At 40.6% G+C, this 23,942-nt stretch overlaps 1 protein-coding gene across 1 annotated transcript; it reads left to right on the forward strand.

The window, feature by feature from the left end:
* The first annotated feature begins 2,514 nt into the window (after positions 1-2,514).
* On the forward strand, positions 2,515-23,671 carry fam91a1 (family with sequence similarity 91 member A1). The gene is made up of 24 exons (XM_028598100.1): positions 2,515-2,829; positions 3,691-3,775; positions 4,527-4,678; positions 6,282-6,339; positions 8,049-8,116; positions 8,649-8,762; positions 9,350-9,440; positions 10,198-10,260; positions 10,603-10,709; positions 11,031-11,069; positions 12,839-12,951; positions 13,360-13,469; positions 14,044-14,156; positions 14,246-14,332; positions 14,444-14,573; positions 16,427-16,575; positions 17,164-17,298; positions 18,308-18,421; positions 18,701-18,773; positions 19,501-19,647; positions 20,098-20,199; positions 20,398-20,521; positions 20,637-20,706; positions 23,018-23,671. The coding sequence occupies exons 1-24, from the start codon at positions 2,758-2,760 to the stop codon at positions 23,201-23,203; spliced, it is 2,502 nt and encodes an 833-aa protein (XP_028453901.1). The 5' UTR covers positions 2,515-2,757; the 3' UTR covers positions 23,204-23,671.
* Positions 23,672-23,942: the final 271 nt, after the last annotated feature.

Genomic DNA, 23,942 nt, shown 5'->3' on the forward strand with positions numbered 1-23,942 from the left:
TCATTTTCCTCTTGATAATACCCCATAGATTATCAATGGGGTTTAGGTCCGGCGAGTTGGCTGGCCAGTCAAGCACTGTGATAGCATGGGCATCAAACCAGGTTTTGGTGCTTCTGGCAGTATGGGCAGGGGCCAGGTCCTGCTGGAAGATGAAATCTGCATCTCCATACAGATCCTCAGCAGGAGGAATCATGAAGTCCTCTAAAACTTTATGGTAGACTGATGCGGTGACCTTGGATTTAAGAAAGCAGAGTTTACCAACACCTGCACTGGACATTGCACCCCAAATCATGACTGACTGTGGATATTTCACACTGGACCTCAAGCAGCTTGGATTCTGTTCCTCACCCGTCTTTCTCCAAACCCTTGGACTTTGATTCCCGAATGAAAGGCACACTTTACTTTCATCGGAAAAGAGGACCTTGGACCACTGGCCAACAGTCCAGTCCTTCTTATGGTGATTTTTTTCACAGTATTCAAATTTTTTGAAATCCTGTTTTCGTGGGTTTTATGAGCTGGAAGCCCAAATTATGTACAAATAAACAACTAAATACTTGAAATCGTTTAAGTTGTGGGCCCTGAATCTATAATCTATGGAAGTTTAACGTTTTGAATGGAATTATGGAAATAATTCAGAAAGGGTCTGTATATAGAGAGTGAATACAGAGTGTGAATACAGTGATGGCTATTGCTATAAAATATCGACCATAGATAGCATCCAAAACGGAGTTTGATAATCTTAAGGATGCCAGTGCAGTGAGACTACTTCTACGTCAACTTGTTTCGAATTGAAATGCCTTGATATTATGGAGGTGTTTAGCAGTGTTATGTGTGGGTTGCAACCTATGTTAACAAAATTATGTTTTTTTATGTTTTTTGTCTAATATCTATGTCTACCTTCACCTCTTAAGGCCTATACACATTCTTCAAATGAAACAACCTGAGAAGGAAAACTGCTCCCAGCTCATATCCACATTGAAAACAGAACCTCAGACAAAAAGTCACAAGTAGACATTGCTTCATTCTAACGAGTCAGGAGCCAAAAAGGCTGGGAAACAGTGATAGGGAGGAACAAGCGGTGTACTCTCATGCCTTGCTGAAAGATAAAAATTACTCTGGATAGAATCTTTTGTAACATTATTTAAAGTCACTGATCTGCAAGATTAAAGGAGAAATTAACTACACCTCCTTTGATGTCATAATCTGATGTTTCCACTCATACCTTCTGGAGAGAGATATGGTTCTGAGGCATTTAAGGCCTCTTTTTCCTCACAGTTAATATCTCTAAGCATTTCTTTATCTCACAAAGGGGGCTTATCTTCAGCCCCTCTCTTACTTGTACTCCTTGCAGTACAAATAAGTTTGTTTAGCGGCATATGACAAGGAACTAGAGTTACATGTGGATAGGTTGAATGACAAAGCTGCAAGAAAGTGAGCTGTCAGCAAGTCAGACATCATGACATGTAAGCACACGCAGCTTTGGTGGACTCTGTCACACAGTGAAATCCTACACTCTGTTACCAGTTAGTGACAGATTCATGCTAATAGGTAATGGTGTGCAGACTCCTTCAGGGGCCAAGTTCAAAATCTGAAAAAAGACCAGTTTCTTAATAAATTCAGGTTGAGGTGCATTGCTCTTTTGCTTCATTTTACTGGCTTAAAACTTCACTTTCTTGATCCACTAATATTCCTGCTGCAGAAAAACTAAAGATGGCTTTGGGGACATTTATTTAAATCCACTGACAGAGCTCATTGAAAGTGTGCAGTGGTTAGTCTTCATTTTGCACTTTTAAAAAAAATCAGATTATTTTTGGAAGGTATATTTAGACCGATGGTTTTATTGCAAAAATAAAGAATGCATGACAAATACGGTTAAGAGCATTATCAAGCACCATTCTTGTTATCTAGCCTATTTAATGTTGTTCTAAAGTGGTACACAAACCTTCGGCTATATAACATATTCCTCAGAGCCTATAGACCTCCATTGTTGTCCTGAAACTAAACACATCAATGAGGCACACTGGGTGCATAAACACGGGCACTGTTGTTTATTTTGAGTCAATCCCACATAACCGAGTGCCAAATGTGTATTAATCCATGACTGAAAATAGTCCCTTATAGGCTGCACTATTTACTGCTGTTTGAGTAATGTTTGCTAAAAACTACCGCTGTTTGAGGAAATTCGATAGACTTTACAAAAAAAGAGTAGCGTATAAATAGGCTATAGGTCTAACTCATCGTTCATCAATCATTTTGGGATTTATTACAGTAAATATATGACATATTGGAGTTTTAAGGATTAAAGCTGTCGTCTGAACGTAATGGGATGGTGGACCAACTGTTGGCTTATTCTTTTCATTAGGTTTGTATAATAATAAATAATAAGAAAACAGACGTCATTTGAGGCGAGTTTTTGAGATGCACGGAGAACACTATTTTACATGACATAAATAAGGTTTGATAGTCCCATCATCTCACATTTGTCACTTTGCTCTCGAGCTCCATTCACATCCAATGTCACGCCTCGACAGGAAGTGACGAATGTAGCCACGAGCGTGACGAACGGCTTGTTCGAAAATACAACAAGGAAGTGACCCTTTATTGTAAAGGAAAATAATCACTGGATAAAACTTCACTTCAAGTCGGGGGTCGTTTCGCTCGGTTGTTGGGTATCGGGGGGTAAAGTCACCGTGGACTTTCCCGAGAGCCCGTTTCTGATCGTCTCGAGGGATTCTGCTTTTAGCCAGCTAGCTAGCGATGAACACGGACGTGGAATTTCACATCAGGCAGAATTATCCATGGACCAAGCTCCCAGCTAATGTCAAACAGGTACCGTATTTTAACGTTTTCACAGGGCAAGTCGAGAGGGGAGACCGCTGTGTCGTGGGGGATGGACCTGTCAATGTCACCGCGGTGCACTCTGTCCTACAGCAGCTGTCAGCGTCGCACGGCTCGCTAATCTCCTCTGCAGGGGCTTCACCATTCAGCCGGAGCCACAGCTGGCCATCTTTACATTATAGCCCCTAACTACACTGGCATCACATGACAGACCTTTTGATAGGTGGCGTCACATGATTTTAGCGCGTGGACGTCAACTGCAAATATTGCATTTACACCATTGCGCTCAATGTGTTAAATTTTAGACTTGCAAGTTGCAATTTCGAATATTGCGAAGGTTGTTTAATAATAGTCTGCATAAATCCCTCCTCCTGCATACGTTGTGCCTTTACGCCAAGTGTCGTGGTGAAGTGGAGGCGGGTTTATGTACATAACGTTACAGCTGCTTTGTGCTGCTGTTTGAGCTGCCTGCCTGTAATGACTGTGTGCATCCTCACCAGTGATGGATTTCCAAGCAGAAAAAGTGGGCAACTGCTCAGAGGCCCCATACCTCCAGGGGACCCAGACCTCTAGGCATTATTGTGTGTCAACTGATCTGTGCCTATATAACTGAAAATATGAGGGATGCACAAAGTTTTCAGAATCTTATTTATTATTTTATAATGACACCGACAAAAGAAACTGAATTTAATGTGGATGGGTTAATTGGGGTGAGAAATATTCCAGTGTGGGAAATTATACATATTACATAGACAGTGGGAGGAAAGTGTGGTTAAAAGCGGCCCAGTAATTCATTTGCAAGTTAATCCAGCCATGATCCTCACCTGTGTGCTGTGTGTTTTTGCTCTGCAGAGTTTGGGGAACTCTCAGCGCGAGTATGAGAAACATGTGCTGCTGTACAGCATCCGCAACCAGCTTCGATTCCGCAATAACCTAGGTGAGTTAAGTTTGTCCCTCGTGGCAGTGCTAAACATACTTGTACTGTAGGACACATCATGATTAGTTGTGAGATGAAAAGACAAAGGGCAAACAAATCTTCTTGCATTAAATAGCTCAAGAATAAGGCATATGAGTAAGTTTATGGACTGACCAAATGTATGCCCAGTTTCCAGTATATCAGGTACTTCTAGCTAAAACGAATGCCTACGAATGCCCTGCAAAAAATAAATCATTATTTGGACTGTGTTAGCCTTAACTTATTGTATTTAAAAACTGGCAGCTTAGTGTAAATTGCAACTGCACTAGGCCCGGTCAGTTTGCAAACAAACATTTTATATCACAGGTGTAATACCTGGAATCACAGTAATACTTGATTCCCCTCTTGGTACATGTGTATGAACAGGTAATGCAGATTGAGTGATATAGGTTATAATAATCTGTAATATGTCTTTTAAAATAATGTGCAATAGTCTCTAAATATCTTTAATAAGAAACACTTTATGTGATTGTCTTACTTCCCTTGTGACCTTCTGAGCTTGTTCAGCACTTGACCAATATCTTTTTTTTAACCTGGATTGATCTGACCACTCAGCTGTGTGTGTGTGTGTGTGTGTGTGTGTGTGTGTGTGTGTGTGTGTGTGTGTGTGTGTGTGTGTGTGTGTGTGTGTGTGTGTGTGTGTGTGTGTGTGTGTGTGTGTGTGTGTGTGTGTGTGTGTGTGTGTGTGTGTGTGTGTGTGTTTTATGAGCAGTGCGCCACGTGAGGAAAGATGAGCGCAAATATTATGAGGAGCTCCTGAAGTACAGTCGGGACCACCTGATGCTGTACCCCTACCACCTGTCTGACATCATGGTCAAAGGGCTGCGAGTCACTCCGTTTTCATATTACATAGGGATCATGGAGGTAAGCCACTTCTGCTGCATTGCAGGACAGAGAAGGGAAGATGGGTGTTTGATGTGGAGAGCTTCTCATGCACCTGGAAATCTATCTTTGTACATACAGTACATAATGGTGATTACAATCACAATTGCACCTGTGCTTTCAGATCAATGAGCTAGGTAAACTCAAAAGCAAAGAGTGGGAATTCTTGTTGTGCAGCACCAAAAATGCTCTAATTGGTTTGGAAACATCCAGTCTCTGTTCATTTAACAATGTCTCCTATTTTGGCATCCCTGAAAACCACTGCGGAAATGGCAGTTTCAGACAAAACAGGGACTCTAAGATGCCATTATAATAAGAAGGATCTGAGCTTTTTACAGCCCCTTGCTGCCATGTTTATTACCATATTTCATGGTACACCTGAATAGATCTACTAAAAAGGTATCCTTTTGTGCAGCTACACATTTACTGTGTAGTCAGTATGTATAGAGTAGATATGTCTGTATGTCATTGGCTAGCATTAGTAAGTCATACACTTAAAATTAGATGTCAATTGCATGTAAAAAGTAAAAAAAAAAGGAACATAATGTGAAACATGGCATACATTACCACCATTATCCAATATATTTAGTCAGTCTATAAAATATTCTGCAGTTTTAGAAGAGCATATTGTGTAATGTCTATCCCATGTTGATAACTTGGCATCAGTCAGGCACTAGGTGTCAGTCAGTGTCTAGTGAAGCCTCATGTACTACCAGCTCAGGCAGACACAGAGGACTCATCCCAGGACAAACACACCCTGAGAAAATCATGCTGTTTGCTCTGCAGTCAGTTTGGGCTTTGTCTGCATGACGGCTCACTCTCCCTGATAAAGGCCAGTCTGTTGTTTGAGGCCGGCACAGTCGGGCTCACAAAGCACCAGCCTCTCTGGGACTTTGACCAGCCAGTTCTCCTTGACTTCCGACATTGTCAATTAGATATTAGATTACAAAGACTCAGCTCATGTGTTCACACGGCTGGTAGTGTAACCCATATTACATATTATGATTATGATTTCTTAATAAAAGTAATGCACCTGCAATTTGGTTACCTTTGTTTTGTTGCACTTGAAGCTGATTACAGATATATGCATTGTGTAATTTCTTTGCATAATGCCCTCAGATGTATTTCCTTAACTTCAGCACCCTGTGTGTTTACACAGAGAGGGTGTGTGTGCAGATCCTAGCCGCCACATTTGATTGTTCCACATTCAGCATACTTCCCTTTTCATCAGAACAGACTAATATGCCCAGTGCTTTCTAATGACTTACCTTATAAACATGAATAAAGACGAACCATTTAGTTTTCAGCTTTAGCTTATACTTAAAAAGGCTTCACCCACTTTCCTATGCAAGAACTTGACTGAGCTTTAATTGTGGCCATTGAATTGCCAAAGGCAATGTCATATTCTGATAATCCGTCTTAAGCACTTAATGAAAATAGGGTGTAGAAATTAGCACGGCTGCCCAGATCTGCTAATCCTGTTATTAATCAGAGGCAGAGGGACATAGGAAGGGAAAGAGGAAAATGAGTTTAATTCTTTTTTTCCCCTGTCTCCTTTATCCTTTCTTTTTTTTTACACCTCCAGGATATTATGAACAGTGAGAAGAGTTATGACTCCTTGCCCAACTTCACTGCTGCTGACTGTGAGTTCCTTCCCCCTTTTTTCTCAGTTTCTCCCCTTCTCTCCCACACTGTTGAAATGAATGACTTTACTGGGGTTCTGTGTACCTCCCACTTCTGCTCTTTCTGTGTCTCTCTCTCTTTTTTTTTTTTTTTTTTTTTTTTTTTTTTACATCTTTCCCAGTTCTTGTTTTTGAAGGGCTGTCAGTGTATGAGGTGGGAGAACAGTCACAGTGAAAAGATGCAAAGTTTTCAGAAAGCTTAAGGATTTAATAAGGGTCATGAGGTCAATGAGAGATTTTTAGTTTTTCTATGTTTTGTATCATTAAAGTGAATATCTTCGTATTTTGGATTGTTAGTCGGAAAGCAATTTGAGGACGTCATCTTCAGCTTTAGGAAATGGTTTTTTTCTGCTTTTGTAAAACTGTTTTTTAACACAGAGCATTTCAGAAGTAAATTTAGCCAATCTAAATGTTTTTTAGTTAGGTTATTTTTGTCTGTTGATAAAGATTGGCAGCTGGATGCCAGCCTTTTGGCAGGAATATCATATGTTGCTCATATTTCTTGACAGATGCAGCTCTGTTTTTTTTCTTTCCATTTGCTGGTTTTCATGGTTTATGAGAGAAATGGTTTACAAAACCCACTGACTAGCATTACTAATCCACCTAAAACATGTCTTTGTATTTCCATAACCAAACCAGAGCACTGGCCAAGTCATTTGAGGATTGCCTGATATATATCCCAATCCATGGTGAATCAAAATTACTTATTTGCTTTTCTGATATGTTACTATGTCACCGAGGAGCTGTGTTCCTCAGAAATTATTGGGAAGCCCGTTTCCACTCCAGTCAAAAGTTTGGCCTGTGAGTGACTGAGTCCTGGCTGTACAGGACCTTCATGCTGTGGAGACAGAAGGCTGCCAGTGGGCCGTCAGAGCTGTGCTTGCAGGGGCTTCTCTCCTCTAATCTCCCTGGAGGAGCTTTAGAAGTGTGTCATGCAGAAGTGGGTGGATGGAGAGGCAGTGAGAGTGTGTGTGAGAGAGTTTTACGTGGGCGCATGTTTGTGTGTTGTGTCTGTTTCTCTGTGAAACAGCAGGATACGCATGTAGGATTCTGCTGCGTTAGAAGGCTGAAATGTGAACATCCCTGACTGGTCCCTGTTTGAACTGGCATCTTTCCCAGCCCATTTTGCTATGCCCCTTCCAGGCCTGTGCATCATGGGCTAGAGGAGGGGGCAAGGTGGGATTTATGCATACCTCTACCACTATACAGGCTATGAAACGTTTGCTTTGTGGGCCAGAATGAATTACAAATAAAAATCCATGCACTCTGTGTATGTTGGTAGATGGATTAGAAGTGCTTGTGTGTATGTGTGTGTCAGGATTGTCTCAGAGAAGGTTTGTGGGTATTTGTGTTGACATACTCCCTTTTGGATGAATTTGGATGAGTCACTGTTGCTACTCGTCAAGCTTCTTCTGTCTCCAAAGTAACTTTCCAATATGAAGTTTGGAATATCCAGAAAAACTAATTCTCAAACTTCTGTAATTTTTTTGTTGTAATTCTTTTTCTTTTTTTTTTATCCTCAGAGCCTGTAATTGAAAAAATGCCAGAGACACTTGCAGCTGCGCTCCACCCAGATTTATTTGCCTTAGAGCCACAATTACCAGTTCATGGCCAGTTACTGAGGCATGATTAAGTTTGACTGACTTGCTCCTTTTCTCATCATCCCACAGGTCTGCGGCTGCTTGGCATCGGGAGAAACCAATACATAGACCTAATGAACCAGTGCAGGTCTTCCAAAGTAAGACATGTTTCTAATAAAGCCTTTTTAAATGTTCATTTATAGAACAAAACGTCCTACATTAGGCTCATTTATTTGTTCTTGTTAGCACATTTGGTGTAAAAATGCATATGAGATGGCCAGATTGGCTCAGTGGGTAGAGCAGGCGTACATATACTGAGAGGTTTATGCCTCCACGGAGAGGTCGGAAAAGCCCCAAAAAAATAATCTATAAAAAAAATAAAATGCATATGGGAATACTGATTTTAGTATTTAGTCCAGCTGATTTTGAATATTTAGTCCAGCTGTACCTTCCCTGATTGGCTGGTCAACAACAAACTGCATAGCAATTCTGTGTGAATGTGCAGACACAGCGTCATACATGTGACTATAATAGCCAGAAATCACCATTAACAAAACATTTCTGCATAGTTTGGAATCTTTTTCCACCATTGTTTTCAAAATTACAATATTTGCGCTTAATAGCCATGTTATTCAGATTTCAGTGACTCAATCTCACCTCAACTGCTTCCCCGTTTGTCTCCTTTGTCAGAAATTCTTTCGCAGGAAATCAGCGCGGGACCTGCTACCGGCCAAACCAGTGGAAATCTCTGTGGAGCCATGGTGGACGGCACATACGGGATACATCACAGAGGATGATATTAGGGTGAGCTTTGCTTATTTTTTTATTCCTTTTGATGATAGGCATGCGTTTAGATATTTAACTTTTAGTGAAAGCAGGCTGGGATGGATAAAGTGTGAGGAGAGAGGACAACATTCACATTTATCCACATTAAAATATTTAATTTCCTATCAAGCAAATAGATTTAGGAAGTTCCAGTTTATTCTTTTAATCCTCTTTTCCTTCTGTGTACATTACATGTATCCTTTTATCTACAAAATAAGGGAGAGAATAAAATTACTTTTACCCTGAGCTTTCATTGAAATTCATACACGTTAACCACCAAGCTACAATTGTTCATCCCATGAGCCCCTGCACTGCATGTGGAGAGCTCACCTGACTGAAAATAAATATCTGCCAAGTTCCCAACAGTTCTTCTCCCCTCCACGAGAAAAAGAAACACTGGAAAACAGTCAAAGGAATCCACACAGTTATTATATGCAAATGCATTAATCCTCCCAGAGACTGCAATACCACAGTTGTTCACTGGAGGGGATTTCTTTTTATTTTTTATAAACAAAGCCACATGTACAGGTATGCTCTATTGTTGTTTTTGTTGTGTGTAATTACAGATCTGTTCTCCAGGAGAGAAGAAAGCTATTGATAAGATGATAGATTCTGGTCCTCAGCTGGCTGGATCAACAGAGTACAATGTGGTCTTAAGTGAGTAATCTGTCACATGTTATGTTCCTATTTAAACAGGATGTAAGGGTTGGAAACGAGTTGCCACAAAAGAGATACTTTGTTAATTGATTTACAATCATTTTGCACCAACATCTCACACCAGTATATAAGTGCAGAGCAGACAGGATCATTAAAAAGTGCAATAGCAGTTGGCGACAGAGAGTTGTTTGAAACTCTGTTGGATTTATTCTTTCAGCTTGGTTTTATATTTGCCTGCTGGTACAGCATAAACTTACCTTCAAAATGTAACTCAGGAAAATAACAGTAATGGGATTTTTACATAAAATTCAAGAACAATTTGCATTTGGTGGCATTAATGGATAAATGAGTTTTCATCTTTGAAATTCAGCTACCAATGGGCAAACATTTTTTACAGCTAAAGTGTGGACATAGTGGCTAATACTGATGAAGCACAGGGACTGAGGTTGTGTTAATGCATACTAAATGTTATTTAGAGCACAGTTTGACAGTCATGAACCTCGGCCACTGGAGTGCTGGGGACCGAGTGGAAACAAATACAAATAAATACAGGGCAATTTGAATACAAGAAGTTGTTCAAATGAAATTTGATCGGCATTCTCATATGTGCAATTTGAAAGTTGTACGCATAATCAAAAACTACTATATAGTTTGTATTGTAAGATTAGTTTTTCTGAAAATGGCAACAACGATGTTAATGGATACTATGTCAGTTATGCTAACAGACTATTATTGTATGTTTGTTTTTTTATTTCAGGCTTGTACAACCGGGGCTTCATCTACTTGGATGTTCCAATATCTGATGACAGCTGCATCTCTGGTACATCTGTGTGTGTGTGTGTGTGTGTGTGTGTGTGTGTGTGTGTGTGTGTGTGTGTGTGTGTGTGTGTGTGTGTGTGTGTGTGTGTGTGTGTGTGTGTGTGTGTGTGTGTGTGTGTGTGTGTGTGTGTGTGTGTGTGTGTGTGTGTGTGTGTGTGTGTGTGTGTGTGTGTGTGTGTGTGTGTGTGTGTGTGTGTGTGTGTGTGTGTGTGTGTGTGTGTGTGTGTGTGTGAGAGACATACAGTATTTAAAAGAACAATTTAATTTCAAATAAAAAATAAATAAAAAAAAAACATTTGTGGACATGTTTGTACAGCTGTTTGTCACTGTTTGTGTCTTTCAGTGCCTCCGCTGGAAGGTTTTGTAATGAACCGCGTCCAAGGCGATTACTTTGAAACGCTTCTCTACAAAATCTTTGTGTCCATTGATGAGCAGACAAACGTAGCAGAGGTAGGCTTTTGAAATGTGTTTTCGCCTGCTGTGCTCATTGAACGTGTGTGTGTGTGTGTGTGTGTGTGTGTGTGTGTGTGTGTGTGTGTGTGTGTGTGTGTGTGTGTGTGTGTGTGTGTGTGTGTGTGTGTGTGTGTGTGTGTGTGTGTGTGTGTGTGTGTGTGTGTGTGTGTGTGTGTGTGTGTGTGTGTGTGTGTGTGTGTGTGTGTGTGTGTGTGTGTGTTGTGTGTGTGTGTGTGTGTGGATCAACTTTTCAACCAAGATTATTTTTTTCTCTCTCTCCATCTCTTTCCTGATCCTTCCTACCCTTGTGCCTCTCAGCTGGCGAATGTGTTGGAGATTGACTTGGACTTAGTGAAGGTAGGTATCCACTTGCTTCAGAATGTGAGAGTCCTATTGTAATGTAGAGATGAATGTACTGTTTTTCGGAAGAGAAAGCTCTCCCTCCCTCCAGGAGTCATACCTGAGGAGAAAGGGGGGAAAAAAAAAAAAAGTAGATCTGGGGAATATGGCCCCGCTTTCTACAATTGACACTGATAAAACAGGGAGGTAATTTCCTCTGGTTCCACTGTGGTTTATAAGATATTTTGAGACATGCTTTCTGCCTCTCTGTGTACTTGAAGGCACACAGTGTAGCAGAGAGGAATAAAAAACAGCCTTTTTAATTTTTTGCCAATTGATGTTTTGTAGCCAAATATTGAGATTTAAGTTTCAGTTCCTTATTCATTTGAATGTGATTTCCAGTTACTTTAAATTTGAGTAATGGCAATTTCTGCACAATTTGGCTGTTCTGCAAACACACTCACACAGACGTACACCTAAGAGATGGACTGTGACACACACACCCATTGTTTCTGGTTGAATCCATCATGCCCCATGACTCTACCAGAGAGCTAAGCAGCACCATTCCAGTTGAATTGGTGCTAGAGTTTGACCCATTTTTCCCCAGTTTCCTATTCACTCTCTATCAGACATGGAGCCAAGCTCCCTCTCAGTGTAGCGACCTCCAGTGTGAAGAGCTGAACTTCCCCTGTCCTTTGGTGTCATTCCATTCCCGCTGCTGTAAAGCAGCATTTAAAGGAAGTGCCTGAAGGCAGCGGTTGCAGCGATTCTCCAGGAGAAACTCTGTAACTTCAGAGATGATTGAGATGTCTGAGAGGTCTCCTTTGTGCAAGACAGACTTTTCCCATTAGTTCGTGAGTTTAACTGTCTCTTGTGTTAGACTCATGGCCTGAGTCACTTGGGGAAAAAAAAAAAAAAACTCACTTAGCTTCTTTTGATATGATAAGAGGATGACCTAAGCTTGCACCTCAGGAGTGTTGAGGTGTAGAAAGCAATCAAGCCCACTATACTTGACTGCGGTGGCCTGTTCAGCCTGAATCAAATATTTAAAGGCAAGGCAAGTTGACGAAAAAAAGCCAGCCAACTGTTTAGTAGAAATGACAGAGTTAACTTTTTCTTTCTTTTTTGAATCGGTTTGAGTCACTAGATGTTAAGTCATGACTTTTTTTATGTAGATTCTGTTGGGCATTGAGAGAGCATCTCCCAAAAGAGTATTCATCTAGTGTTTAGTCTCTTTTAGAACCTCACAAGTCAACATTGACATCAGGAGAATCTGACTATGTGATAGAGAAGCACTCTTCTTATAACCAGCGAACCAAGTCCATTAAAGTGGTTATATCTTTTGGACTACACATTCATCCATCCTTCACATTGTATAGACAGTTCTGAATTGCATACCTGAATAAAAGTAGACTATGTAGTGTCTGTTATTTTGACCGCAGCTAGTATGGAGTTCTGTAGGAGAAAAACAATCTGTGATTAAAAACGTCAAAGAGCAGCACTTTTGAGCTGTTTGAGATGTACCAGCAATCACGCAGGAAGAAATCTATTGTAAAAAGGAAAGCTACCATTTTTTCCCGCCAGACATTTTACTGTGAGTAAGTGGTGCAATCCACTTTTTCGCTTTCTCTTTCATTCCCCATTCTCATTGTCTTTCCCCACCTAAAGTATAACTCACCTCAATATTGAACGTCCAGGAGGGTGACCGGTCACAGGTTGATGATATACGACATTGAAATCTGAATTGTTTGTATCAAAGGTCTTTTGTACTGTTTTTTTATTATCAGAATGCAGTTTCCATGTACTGTCGCCTTGGCTTCGCTGTAAAGAAAGGTCAGGTGATCAGCTCAGACCAGCTCCACCCCACCTGGAAGAATGCCCCATCTCTCAACAGACTCAAGTATGTAAAGGCCAATATCAAACCATCCACCACTTCTTAAAAAGCACTGGAAGTGGCACCATATGTTGAACCATGTTTGCCTGTTAACTTGTATTATTTTAAGAAAATCCCCCCAAAACAATTCAGTTAACGAAATAATATTTTTGTTGTTTATTTTTTTGTTGTTGAATGAATTAACTGTTTACATACTGGCATGTTAGGATACTTACTGTCATGTGGGAAGAAAATTACAGTTGGGGTCTCCCGCTTCCATTCGTCCACCTAGTAAATCATTTAAGCTCTCCATCAGGAGAAATAGATTTTTCTAAATGTTAAAATATTTAATTTCATTTAATAAACCCCTACACAGGAGGCCTTGATTGTGGTGAGATTGCTCTTTTATTTAATCACTGTGTGGCTCTGTGTTAGGAGCACCATGGACCCGCAGAAGATGCTGCTGTCCTGGGAGCAGGGCAGTCCTGTCATGGAGGGGGGCTCCTCGGCCACCGACACAGACACCACCAGTCTGGAGGACCAAGGTATGTGTAGCCTCACGCATACACACACACACACACACACACACACACACACACACACACACACACACACACACACATAGAACACACACGCTGCAGAATGCAAATGAATACACATCTTGATGTATGCACACAAAGAACTTTCTGAACAAAAGTGCTTTGTGTGACTTAAGAAGTTTTGATGCAGCAGTGCTAATTAATCCGAAAGAAAGCTCAGTCATGCTTTTGAAAGCAATTCTCACATTAATAGGTGTTTGTCTAAAAAGGTTTCATTTGTGGTCTTTGTTATGCATGTTAAGGCAGCACTGTTTGGGTTGCTCAGACTAACAAATTGGATATTATCAAAGTGGCTATTCATCAACCACATTTACATGTTAATAATCAATTCAAATTATTTGATAAAAAGGTATGGTTTTGGTTGTAAACACATATTAACATACTAACTATTGTTAACTTATTAATAACACATATCATATTCTCATTTTATGAGCCAATCAGTTGTGCTATTATATGCATTAATGTTGCTGCACAGAGTTATTGCTCTTGTTATGTCTTTTATTTTTCTGTGTCACTGTAGCAGACACAGGAAGCGTAAGCAGCCTGAGCATCCCAGCTGCACCAACAAAGAGGATCGCCTTTCTCTTCGACTCCACTCTCACAGCCTTCCTCATGATGGGCAACCTGTCTCCGGTTAGTTACTGAATGTGGACATGAGAAAACTTTCTCAATGGTACAAGGCTTAATAGAGACAGAGTAAAGTATCTTTGTCCTTCTATCAGAACCTGAAGAGTCATGCAGTGACCATGTTTGAGGTGGGTAAGCTGTCTGATGAGACTCTGGACAGCTTCATGGCTGAGTTAGAGAAGGTGAGACCAGCAATGGAAACAAAGAAAGAATAGTAGAAAATAAATGATAGCCTTATGTGTACAAGCGCACAGACACTCTACTTGTATTTATTTCCTATTTTCTGTCTCCAGGTGGAGAGCACGGCAGAGGGCGAGGCCCAGCGTTACTTTGACCATGCTCTGACCCTGAAAAACACCATTCTTTTCTTGCGCTACAACAAAGAACTCACTCAAGACCAAGGACCTGATATCCCAAATATAGGTAATTATACAATTGCACCCTCTTTTTCATCCCCTTTATTGGTAAATGTATGCACGGTCCAGGCGCCATACATCTCTATACATGTGATAAATAGGCAGCTTGAAGGCCAGATTTGTTTTTGTATATTTTTTTTTTATGCAGTTAGCATGCTGGTTTTGGTTTTAAGTTCTTACTGCCTTTGCAGCCTTAGCAGCAAGCTAATGAAATAGAAACTCTTATTTTCATAGTTTACCTAGCTTTGTAGTTCGTTTGTTGCCAACAGTTGACATCATCTGTGATACAAATGCAGCCAACATTTTGTAATGGTTGCTTCAAAATCACTTTCATGTCTGCAAATATCAATCACACACGAATATTAACGTGAGAGCTGAGACGTACAGAGTGAACAGTGTGTGTTTGTGTCTAAATGTGTGTATGACTCAAAGCACAACTCATTATTTTCAGTGACAAAATGTATTTATTTATGTAAATATTAAAAACCATGAGAAATTCAGTTAAAAGCAATTCTCATAAATCAGCAGCTCTTCTTTCTCCCAATTTTCATCTTGACTCCTCTATATTCTGAGCTATCATTACCACAACTGTGGCAAACAACTACTGTAAATGACTCCTATTCAACTACTTAAGCTTGCTCTGTGGTATTCAATAATAAATCAATAAGTAATGAAAACGTTATTTTATTAGAAATCATGCAGCCCTAATTTTCATGTGAAGGTTGTGGATAAGACTGAAAACTCTTCTGGAAGCAACAAAGAGGAAGTGGGTCTTCTATTTGTGCTGCTTTTGGCAAACTTATGTCACTCTCTCTCTGCTGTCTTTTTTGCCCCTTACCTGTGTCTAAATAGTTTCTTTTGAATATGTTCATATTATGCCAGTAAATCCAGAGTGAAGCTGTATTGTTCTACTGGTGTCTCTAGGGGGAGCAGGAGAGAGTGAGTCCTCCAATGACGACAAAGCAAATCTCTTAGTTTGTTGCAACTGTTGTGCCACCAGATGCTGTTTGTTTGGTTTGGCAGAGTGCCTCACTTGTGATTGTCTTATCTCAGTTGTCCTCAGCTGCTGCTCCAGGCATCTGCTGAGGAGCGAGAGCACTGAGAGCCCACAGGCTGAAGCTGAACTAAGCTCACAATGATACAAATTATTATAATAATAAATTATTGTTGCATTACAAAAATCAACATCCAAGCCTCCTCTAGACAATACAGTAGGAACATGCAGTCTCATTGCATATTGTAAATGGCGTTTCTTTGCATCTGCGAAACTCGACTGTACTGATTTATCCCATTAATTATCAACATTAGCACTTCATAGACACCTCTTGCCTCTTAGATGTATATCTAGAAGGCAAGAGGTGATTATTAAATCCACAAATGCCAAGTTGACACTTCCTCTACGTCCTTTTGAGAGGACGTTCATTACAAGTCACGTTGGAGACAACACTCTTCTTGGCATCACGGCTATAAAGACTCTTTATTGTGCTTTCTGGAGTTCCACTGCTTCAACCCAGTTACTGTTTGATGTATCCACACTTGACAGATTCGTTTCCAGGATCTTTATTTACAGTCTTTCTATGCTCCTTTTCATTTCAAGGAATAGTTGTCTCATGTCTGTCCGGTGTGTATATATAAGGCTACAGCCAGCAGCTAGTTAGCTTAGCTCAGCATAAAGACTGGAAACCTGGGGAATTTCTATTCTTCTACTATCCATGCACTTACTTTAGTCTTTAGTCACGTCACAAGACACAAGAATGCAAACTATGTACATAGTACATGCATACACCTACTGACTTGCACTTGGATCCCAGCCTATTTTGTATAGAAGTTGTAACTGGCCCTGGTTTTTCCTTGAACTAGGTTTCCCCTTGGACATGTTGCGTTGTGAGAGCCTGCTGGGTCTGGACCAGGCCACCTGCAGCCGTGTCCTTAACAAGAACTACAAGCTGCTGGTCTCAATGGCGCCGCTCAGCAACGAGATCAGACCCATCAGCAGCTGCACGCCTCAGGTATGACGCCTGGAGGGAGGGAGAGCAGAGGGCATACTGTGCATCACGCTGGGATGTTGGATCAAATGTTGACTGTCTTAGAGTTGTGTGTTTGTGTTTAAGTCGACAGTTCATGTGTTTGTGCGTGTGTGCTCTGTTTGGTTGCATTTGCCCTCTTGCTGTGTGTACACACTTGTGTGCCTGGAGTGATAAATGACTGTGTGTATGCTTTGTGGGCACTCAGCCTGCAGTTGCCCCCAACAACAAGGCTACACAAAGAGAGAGAAAGGGAGGGAGGGAGGGAGGAAGGAAGGGAAGCAAGGCTCATGAGTAATTCCTCTGCCTGGCCACACTCCAGCTTTCTAGCTGAGCTCAGAGAGACCGAGGGAAAGAAGTTAAACTCTTGTTGTGCCATTCACGCTGCTGTGTATTCTCACACTGCTGGGACTCGGTGAAGTGGAATTCAATGAATACCCTTCTTTGTTTTCTGCTCACATCTCTAAAAGCCGCTTCAATTTGTGATTCTCCGACAGAAGAACATTGTTGTTTATTTAAAGTATGTGTTCATGTAAGAAATGAAATGGGAAAACAGTTTGTTTCTCCCTGCAGCACATTGGACCGGCCATCCCTGAGGTGAGCTCCATCTGGTTCAAGCTGTACCTGTACCATGTGACCGGCCAAGGCCCGCCGTCTCTGCTGCTCTCCAAAGGCTCCAGACTCCGCAAACTGCCAGAGCTATTCCAGGTTAGCCCAAACTAATAATTAATCAGGTAGGTAGGTTTAATAAGTGTACTGTAGGTACACTGATAAAGAGACTGTATAAGCTAAAGAAAGCTCTTTGAAGTCAGATAAGAAAAGCCCTATATGTGACATTTTGAGCCCAATTAAAGATGTATTTGGACACTTTTTCATTTCGTCGTTAACTTCTGCCCTTTCTTATTTTGGCCTTCTTTTGACCGCAGTTACAGTTGGTAATCGGAGCACTGGTGGTAAAATTCAAAGCCGTTTCCTTTGTCCCTTTCAATCTTCATTTCATAACAAAGCACCTGGCGCATCACAAGCGCAGTCATACCATGCACCTGCATTTCCCCTCCTCCAAGGCTTCCTGATGGTCTTGGAATTGTTTAACTATCTTGGGAATGTGGGACAGGGAACAAAAAAGAATTTGATGAAGTACATTCTCAAGGGAGGACCAGTAATATCATGCAAATGGGCCAACAGTCTACTTGTCATTTTATTCAATTGAACTGTTTTGCTTCACAGTGAACTTAACTGTAGGATTTTTTCACAGCTGAACATAGTTACCAAAACAGAAAAGAATAAAACCTTCATTTCAGGGATAAGCTCTGAGTCAGTTAGTGAAAGCCTTGCAGGTATCAAAACATGTAAAATCCGCTGCCGGGTGGAGGTTTAATTCTTTTAATCAGTTTATGTTTGGCGTAGTGGAAGGTTGACAAGTTGCCATGTTAGTATGAACGGAGGAGTGATGTTTCCTCTACTTGGACTTTGTTTTTGACTGAGATATGTAATTATTGTTGTAGAGGACATGCATACTGAAACATTTCCCTCTACCTTGTGTCAAGAGTCAAGTTTTATATTCTATGAAAAGCGTTCTTCTTATTTATCATTACTCAATATGGTGAGTGATGAGCTATTGTACTCCCATGATGCCATACACCGTCACGCCACAGATGCTTTCCGAGATTAGCAGCGGTGGAGGAATCCTTTCCTTAACCCGTTTTTCTCCGCTCAGGTCTACGACAGGTTGTTGATCACCTCCTGGGGTCATGACCCCGGTGTCGTGCCTACATCCAACGTGCTGACCATGCTCAACGATGCCCTCACACACTCTGCTGTGCTAATCCAGGTAAACACACGCACACACACACATACAAGCTCCAATTTTACGAAGAGGTTGTTTGGCGTAATTGCTTGAATCTGAACTTGTCAGCATTGCATCATCTAATGTTATGTATCTACTCCGTGTGTGTGTGTGTGTGTGTGTGTGTGTGTGTGTGTGTGTGTGTGTGTGTGTGTGTGTGTGTGTGTGTGTGTGTGTGTGTGTGTGTGTGTGTGTGTGTGTGTGTGTGTGTGTGTGTGTGTGTGTGTGTGTGTGTGTGTGTGTGTGTGTGTGTGTCTCTCTTAGGGTCACGGTATGCATGGCCATGGAGAAACCGTTCACATCCCGTTCCCCTTTGATGCAGAAGATCTGAAAGGAGGTGAGTAATTATACATGGATACAGCTTTAAAATCACTTAGTAACTGACATCATACAGCCTGTATGTTATGCTAATAATTGCTAGTAATTCAGTGAAAGGTTTTTACATTTATTTGCAAAGAACGTTATTTTACAAAACTGAATATGGCGCCTTTTTATCGGATGTTACGTAATTGGCACAGAATGAGAAGTGATGCTAAAATAAAGGGAAGACGAATACATTTCTACTCTTTATTTTAGCATCACTTCTCATTTTTTCATTCTTCATTCTGTGAGCAGGGTCAGGGAGGTAAAAGCCAGACTTTTCTTGGGTATACAGCAGGATTAACATATTAACCGATAATATAATAATACAATAGTAATATCAATATTAGTGTAATGTCACGGCCATGTTGTGCGTAAATGATTAACCTCAGTCAAGCTGTGCTCCTTTCTCTGGTGACTCAAATATTCACTTTTTGGCTTTGAAGGGTTTAACTCGTCAAACATCATAAAAAGGAATAGAATCCTGTGAAATCCTTCTCTTGTGAATTTGTGTGTGAAGCTTAACACTAACACTCATCCCCCTAATACATTTGCTGTCACAATATTACACCGTCTGGAGAAACACATTTTATATGAAAGCTATGCTACGCAGCTATTAATAGAAGTATAATAAAGAGACCTTTTTATCAGTTTCAGTGCTGACCTTAAGCATCCCTCCTATTGTTTGTTTTCTTCCTGTGCAGAGTTCTCCTACTCCAACATGTGTGTGCACAAGGCGCTGAAGAAGCTGAAGGAGAACGTGGACTTGGAGCACCAGTGCGGCTACATCACCATGCTCAACTCCAACAACAGGCACCGTCGGAGGACCAGTGACAGCACTGAGTGCAGAGGTAGGGGAAGGGGAAGTCTTTTTTTTTTTTTTACCGTGTGCACATGCAGATGTTTGCATGTGAGAGACGAGACCTATAGTTGAATTAGTAGCAATGTCCTTGCCTCTGATGGCCATTGACACTGATGGTGCAAATTAGATAAAGATTGCTCACAGTCCAGTTTAATTATTCTGTTTGTTTACCTAATTGTATCCCTTATTGTGATAGCCTTTGCTAATGGATGTGGATCGAACAGTATTAGCCTTTGCCTTTGAGATTTACTGATTAAATGTTGCTGACATAATTGATCACAGATTTTATTTAACTTTAACTTTTTTTGCACAGTTTTTGTTAATTGACAGACCTTAATTGAATGCTTGAATTAACTGAAAGGCATTCAAGCTGTAATCTAGCTGTGAAACAACCTCACTGTGACGTAATGCTGATGGAGATGTGTTGCCTTTCTTCAAGGCGACACCCATCTAGGTGGAGGCCTGGACACCAACGGCAGCACTGAGTCCTTTGAGCTTGTGACAGAAGAAAACAACGGTGAAAGCAAAGGAAAACCAGACAGTAAGTCAACTTTTTGGTTAATATATTTCTTTCTTTTTCTATTAGAATTCCTTCAAGTTACTAAATCCGATGTTTGAGAGTTGGAAGAGACGGTAAAGAGCAGAATGGGAGACCAGCATGTCTGTGTTAATTGTATTTGTGTCATGTTGTAATGTATGTCATCACCATCTCTCTCCCTTGCCAATCCCTTTCTTTTAGGCCTTTCATCTGAAGATGAGTGGGTCCCTCTCGAACTGTGCTTCGGAATGCCCCTCTTCAGCTCCGAGCTAAACCGCAAAGTGTGTCAAAAAATTGCCTCGCACAAACTGTGCTGCAACGAAAGGTACAAATAAACCCACCCAACATCCTCAAAGATTTTACTTTTGTTTAAAGCATTGAGAAAAGTGTAAAGACGTGTGTTGTAGCGGCGCTAGACTTAAGCTCTGTTGTTGTTTCAGCCTTCAAGAGCTACTTCACTCGAGCCGAAAGCTATCCCTGAAGGTGTTGAGCTTTGTTCAGTCATTCCAGGTAAAAACACTCTGCTGTGTCTTCAGGTGGCCACTTGAGAATACTCACCAAAAAGAAATAACAATGTCTAGTGGAAATATCAGCAGTCAGGAATTTAATTTTACACATCGAGTGTTAGAATTAATCAAGATTAAAGATTGATTCCATTTTTAAAAATGCGTCTTATATAACTGTTGGTTTATTTGGGTTTAGAAATAGCAGTACAATTCCACAGTACGGCATTATGAGAGACGAGAAGGTTTTTTTTTGTGCAATGTGAAACACAGTGTGGGGGGAACCATCAATGTGTCTCTTATCTTGGACCACAGATGTAAATTAATTGTATAGCACACTCTGGTACAGAGCCTGAACTGTGCATGGTCCCTGACAAATAAACTAATATCTTAAGATAATGAGATATTTAACACGCTTCACATGAAAAAACAATGTGATTAATCTTCTTTCGTTAAAGAATAAATATGAGCAGAATGAAAGCGTATTTACCATTCTTGAGATAATGAGATAATTAAATCATGATTTGATATAACGGATTTAAAATAATTACCAGGCACCATGACTGACCTGGCAGCTCTTTCCTTAAACATTTTGTTTTGAATCAGTATTGGTTAAATAATACAGAATACTATTCTTCCACAGTTTGATACTGTACATTTGCTAACCCCATAAAGATATTCATCATGAGATGACCCACAGCCAGTTTGAGACTTCAAATTAAATGTAAATATAGCGACTAAACTGTTTTTATTTAGTTTAATTGGAAAAAGTAAAGCATTAACATACCAAACATAAAGTAAGTGTGTATTGTACTGTACATGTAGTGTCCTGGAAGTTGAAAGGAGAAACAAAAGGACATGGGAAAAAACAAACAAAAATGCAAGACAATAACCATAGTTGAAATTGAGCGCAGTAACACAGAGTTATGTGAGGATTGGGTTGAATTAGAAATTAGATATTCTGTTGATTTGCAAATGTTTTGATTGTTGTTTCAGTCTGCGAGGATGTGTGTAAGGGTGAGGAGTGAGAGAAGAGAAAAACAAAATGAAGCAGAAAGGAAAAACTATTTAATAGAAAGTGGAAGAGCACGGTGAATGATGTTAGTTTTAGTTTAAAACGTTAAAACATCCTGTCTCTTTTGTGTCACAGAGCTTCCTGATGTAACTGAGCCTTCTTACCCTTTCTGCATATTTTATACACCGATTTTAAAGACCATGTTGCAGGTTAACCACCACTGTTGATTAATAGGTACATATAGCACTCAATATATGTATATAATTGTTAAAGATGTCTACAAATAGTGTTAAAGGCCAGTTTTTGTCAGGTTTTTGGTATTAGTGGGTTTTTTTCCGCAATTCGGCGATGACGTCACGTTGGGGAGACGTGTATCAGCCTAGTACTGTAACTATGGTGACTGACTGGGATGAGGAAGATGTGTTTTTACTGTCAGTGAGTAGCACCAAAGAATTTCTCCGTAGACCGGCTTTGGTAGCACCAAGTGAAAGTCAATGTTTTATTTATATCTAGGGACAGTGATCATGTCTTTAGTTCAGCTAAGTACCGATAAACTTATCTAGATCTAGAAAATACAAGGCATCGTGCTAGCTATGTGCTAACTTGCCAGTCCCACCTGTGAAATCACCCGATGGTTGTAAACACATAGATATGATTGATACCATGATTAGATATCTCACGTTTTGATGGTAGCCTACTAGCTCCAGTAACAACATATTTGCCTGGTGTTTATTTATTACTTGGATGGGGATGCTGTTCAGCTTTTTTCTAACGCTACGCCGACGTTTCGCCAACGTTAGCGCAACAGCGTTAGCCTAGCCGGCTAGGTAAATATTACAACTGCCTTCGGAGTTTCCTATATCTGCGTCCTCGTTGTCAACATAAGACTTGTGTGCTCCTTTTGTACCATAACTTTATTGAATGAAACGTTAAACTTCGCTCCTACGAAATGAAGAAACCACTGTAAAAAAAAGTACAAATTTTTCGTATTTTATTTCGTTTTGTGATATCCATTGTATTTGATGTTGTTGGGTAACAGTTTAAATGTTTATTACCAACAAGCAAATTGCAAAAAGTCGTTAGAAAATAAACCCTGCAACATGGGCTTTAAGCCACATGATTTAGTGTTTAAAAATGCTGATGGATGTTTTATAAAAGCGGCCATATACTGTAGTTTAATCAGACTGGAACCATTCTACTTAGCCTTTGCCAACTTTTTTGTCCCAGGGAAATGTATCCTTGTCCCACATATCATCCATTCTGTCTAGTGTTCTGATCTGTGACATTTGCCCTGTGTTGGCAGGACGGCGTCCAGCCCTCTGACCTAGACAGTGGCGTGTCGAACCCTCTCAGTCAGCCCCCGGCGGAGTCCGGTGTCCCCCTGCCCGCCCTCAACCTCCTCTTCAAGGACGGGCAGTTGAGGGAATGGAGCGGGCGGGCCCCTCCTCCTTTGGACATCACAGCTCTGCAGAAGGACCAACCCTCATAAGCCCCCCCCCCCCCCCATCATCTCATTGAAAAAGACCACCCTTTCACTGAGGAAATTGTCATTCAAACCCTGCATCTTGTCTATCAGTATCCAGTTGTTGGAAAATTAGCCCCGCCAGCACTTTATTCACCTTTCGTATGATGAATCATCCTTCTGACAGAGTTGCCAACACTAGTTTGAACCCCCCTAGCTGTTCCCCTCTGTGATTCCTCATATTCTTAGCAGGCATTGTTATCTGTTGGAGTGGTGCTATTATCACAGTATATAACGGTGATGCAGGTCAACAGCATATGACCTGTAAGGCCATTTAACTGGAAACACTTGCGCTGTTCTCCACCGACTATCCCCCCCACACTACCCTTCAATCACTGGATCTTCTGTGATCATTGAGAGAGCAGAGTGTAAAGTGGTTAATAATTGTATAGTGTTTTAAAAATGACCCACAAAATAAACGAAGTGTTGAACAGACATCTTCAGGAATCATTTGACAATATGCATATTCTAGGACCAAGTTTTTGGACTTCCCAGACAGAGTCCAGATACAGACCCCGCTGCCTCCCTGTTGCTGTTGTCTCACGTTAAGTGATCTGATGCATGATACTGTTGCACAACTCGTACCATAAAAGAATACTTTCGTACTTGTAGTCAATATTGGGGGCATTTATTATTTGCACTGTGCAGAATTTCTCCAAACCTGTGGATGAAGTCATGTAATTTCTTTTAAAAACATTGGATCCCT

Source organism: Perca flavescens, chromosome 14 (assembly GCF_004354835.1).
Source record: "Perca flavescens isolate YP-PL-M2 chromosome 14, PFLA_1.0, whole genome shotgun sequence".
Taxonomy (NCBI): Eukaryota; Metazoa; Chordata; class Actinopteri; order Perciformes; family Percidae; genus Perca; species Perca flavescens.